This window comes from Zeus faber (genome assembly GCF_960531495.2).
Source record: "Zeus faber genome assembly, chromosome: 1".
In the NCBI taxonomy this organism is placed as follows: domain Eukaryota; kingdom Metazoa; phylum Chordata; class Actinopteri; order Zeiformes; family Zeidae; genus Zeus; species Zeus faber.
The window spans coordinates 3,607,972-3,610,471 of NC_137193.1; the positions used below are offsets into that span (position 1 = coordinate 3,607,972).

The 2,500-nt window shown below is 56.7% G+C and overlaps 1 protein-coding gene across 5 annotated transcripts in view; it reads left to right on the plus strand.

The window, feature by feature from the left end:
* Positions 1-2,500, plus strand: part of LOC307235347 (uncharacterized protein) — a 71,028-nt gene that overhangs the window by 20,187 nt on the left and 48,341 nt on the right. For all 5 annotated transcript variants that reach the window (XR_013844337.1, XR_013844338.1, XM_080007394.1 and 2 more), the window contains exon 5: positions 604-2,262. Coding sequence is in view for 3 of the 5 variants with exons in the window: in XM_080007394.1 (XP_079863520.1) it covers positions 604-2,262 (1,659 nt within the window). In the remaining 2 variants the exon portion in view is untranslated. The remainder of the gene's footprint in view (positions 1-603; positions 2,263-2,500) is intronic.

A 2,500-nucleotide genomic window follows, 5' to 3' on the forward strand; every position in this document is an offset into this window, starting at 1 on the left:
GGAGGTGGGCATGAGGAAGGAGGGAGTGCACAGATACATACACTAAAACTGAAACTAACCTCACCGAAGTACACCGGGTGGGGGGGCGGGGGGGGGGGGGTTATGTGGGTCATTCCTGCACTTCATAAATAATTGTGTAAATATTACACATTGTATGTATTAATTTGTTTTTGCTTCTGTAGAAGCCACAATTCTGTATGATATCAACCTTGTTTTAAGAAAAACATGTTTTGTTCGCAATGTCATGGCAAAGTCCTGCGCTACCGCACTGTCTGATGGGTACATTGGGTACAAGGCCACGTAAACGCTGCTATTGTGTATTATTGTATCCAGTGAAATGCCCCCAAATCCTGAGACCGGGTTACATGAGCCCATACCGCAGAAATGCCAAAATGAAAGATTTGATCCAATCTAGAGCTTCGTCACCAAACCAATACAGTAAGTTAGGGTTAAGTTCATTATAACAGAATTTGTGGTTGTGGTCCCTGTAAAGAGCCCTCCTTTATGGGGTTCTGGAAGTGGACTGAGAGTGAGTCACCTCTGAGAGGGTTTTTTGTTTCCTAGTTTGAAATTAGACCTGTCTTGTCCCTGTGCGTCCCTCAGGGGCAGGATGCTCCATCAAGCCAGACCAGGAGGAGGAGTGTCCAAACGAATGCAGCGATCAGGGAAGCTGCGTGGACGGGAAGTGCGTCTGCTTCTCTGGCTTCAGCGGCCCAGACTGCAGCAAGTCCAACTGCCCCGGGAACTGCCACGACCACGGCCGGTGCGTCCATGGGGAGTGCATGTGCGATCCCGGCTTCTCCGGGCCAGACTGCGGGCAGGGTGGCAGGGGCGGCTGCCCCACGAACTGCGATAACAGGGGGCGCTGTCTCAATGGGAAATGTGTGTGTGAGGACGGCTTCGCGGGTCCGAGCTGCTCCGAGAAGTCGTGTCCCGGAAACTGCGACAACAGGGGGCGCTGCGTGGATGGACGGTGCGTTTGTGACCCTGGTTTCACGGGACCGGACTGTTCAGAAAGCAGCTGTCCAGAGAACTGCGACAACAGGGGGCGCTGTGTGGACGGACGGTGCGTTTGTGACCCTGGTTCCACGGGACCGGACTGCTCAGAAAGCGGCTGTCCAGAGAACTGCGAAAACAGGGGCCGCTGTGTGGACGGACGGTGCATCTGCGATGAAGGCTTCACTGGTCCTGACTGCTCTGAGAAAACCTGCCTCAATAACTGCCACAACGGGGGGCGCTGTGTGGACGGAGAGTGCGTCTGCGATGCAAGCTTCACTGGTCCCGACTGCTCTGAGAAAACCTGCCTTAATGAGTGTAACAGCAGGGGGCGCTGTGTGGACGGACGGTGCGTCTGCGACCCTGGTTTCACAGGACCGGACTGTTCGGAAAACAGCTGTCCAGGGAACTGCCACAACGGGGGGCGTTGTGTGGACGGCCGGTGTATCTGCGATGAAGGCTTCGCTGGTCCAGACTGCTCTGAGAAAACCTGCCTTAATGAGTGTAACAGCAGGGGGCGCTGTGTGGACGGACGGTGCGTCTGCGACCCCGGTTTCACAGGACCGGTTTGTTCGGAAAACAGCTGTCCAGGGAACTGCAACAATAGGGGGCGCTGTGTGGACGGCCGGTGCGTCTGCGACCCTGGTTTCACAGGACCGGACTGTTCGGAAAACAGCTGTCCAGGGAACTGCCACAACGGGGGGCGCTGTGAGGACGGACGGTGCGTCTGCGACGCAGGCTTCACCGGTCCCGACTGCTCTGAGAAAACCTGCCTCAATGACTGTAACAGCAGGGGGCGCTGTGTGGACGGACTGTGTATCTGCGATGCAGCCTTCACGGGACTGGACTGTTCGGAAAGCAACTGTCCAGGGAAATGTAACAGCAGGGGGCACTGTGTGGACGGACGCTGCCTCTGCGACGCAGGCTTCGCCGCTCCCGACTGCTCTGAGAAGACCTGCCTCAATGACTGTAACAGCAGGGGGCGCTGTGCAGACGGACAGTGTGCTTGTGATCCTGGCTTCGCGGGGCCGGACTGCGGGGCCAAAGCGTGTCCCCAGAACTGCAGCGACCGAGGGAAGTGCGTGAACGGGAAGTGTGTGTGCAACGCCGGCTTCGCGGGGCCCGACTGCAGGGCCAAGGGCTGCCCCAGCAACTGCACCAACAGGGGACGCTGCGTGAAGGGGCGGTGCCTCTGCCGGAGAGGCTTCGCCGGACCGGACTGCAGCCAGTGTGAGGCCGGGAGGGGCGGAGCCAACTGCGATACCGGTGAGTCGGTAAACGACAAACACACACTGATACAGGACACGGGCGGCTGTTTAAAAACTGTTATTAACCCCAAAAGAGTTTTGCTGCAGGGAAACTGCAAAATATCCCACGACGTCAAGGAGAAAAGAACAAACTGTCAAAGCCTGAGGACGACCGCCTCCTAAAAGCCTGATAGATGCGTCCCAACAGACTTCCACCCTCAAGTTCTGAAAACATGATGAAAAGTGTGAAACGAGTT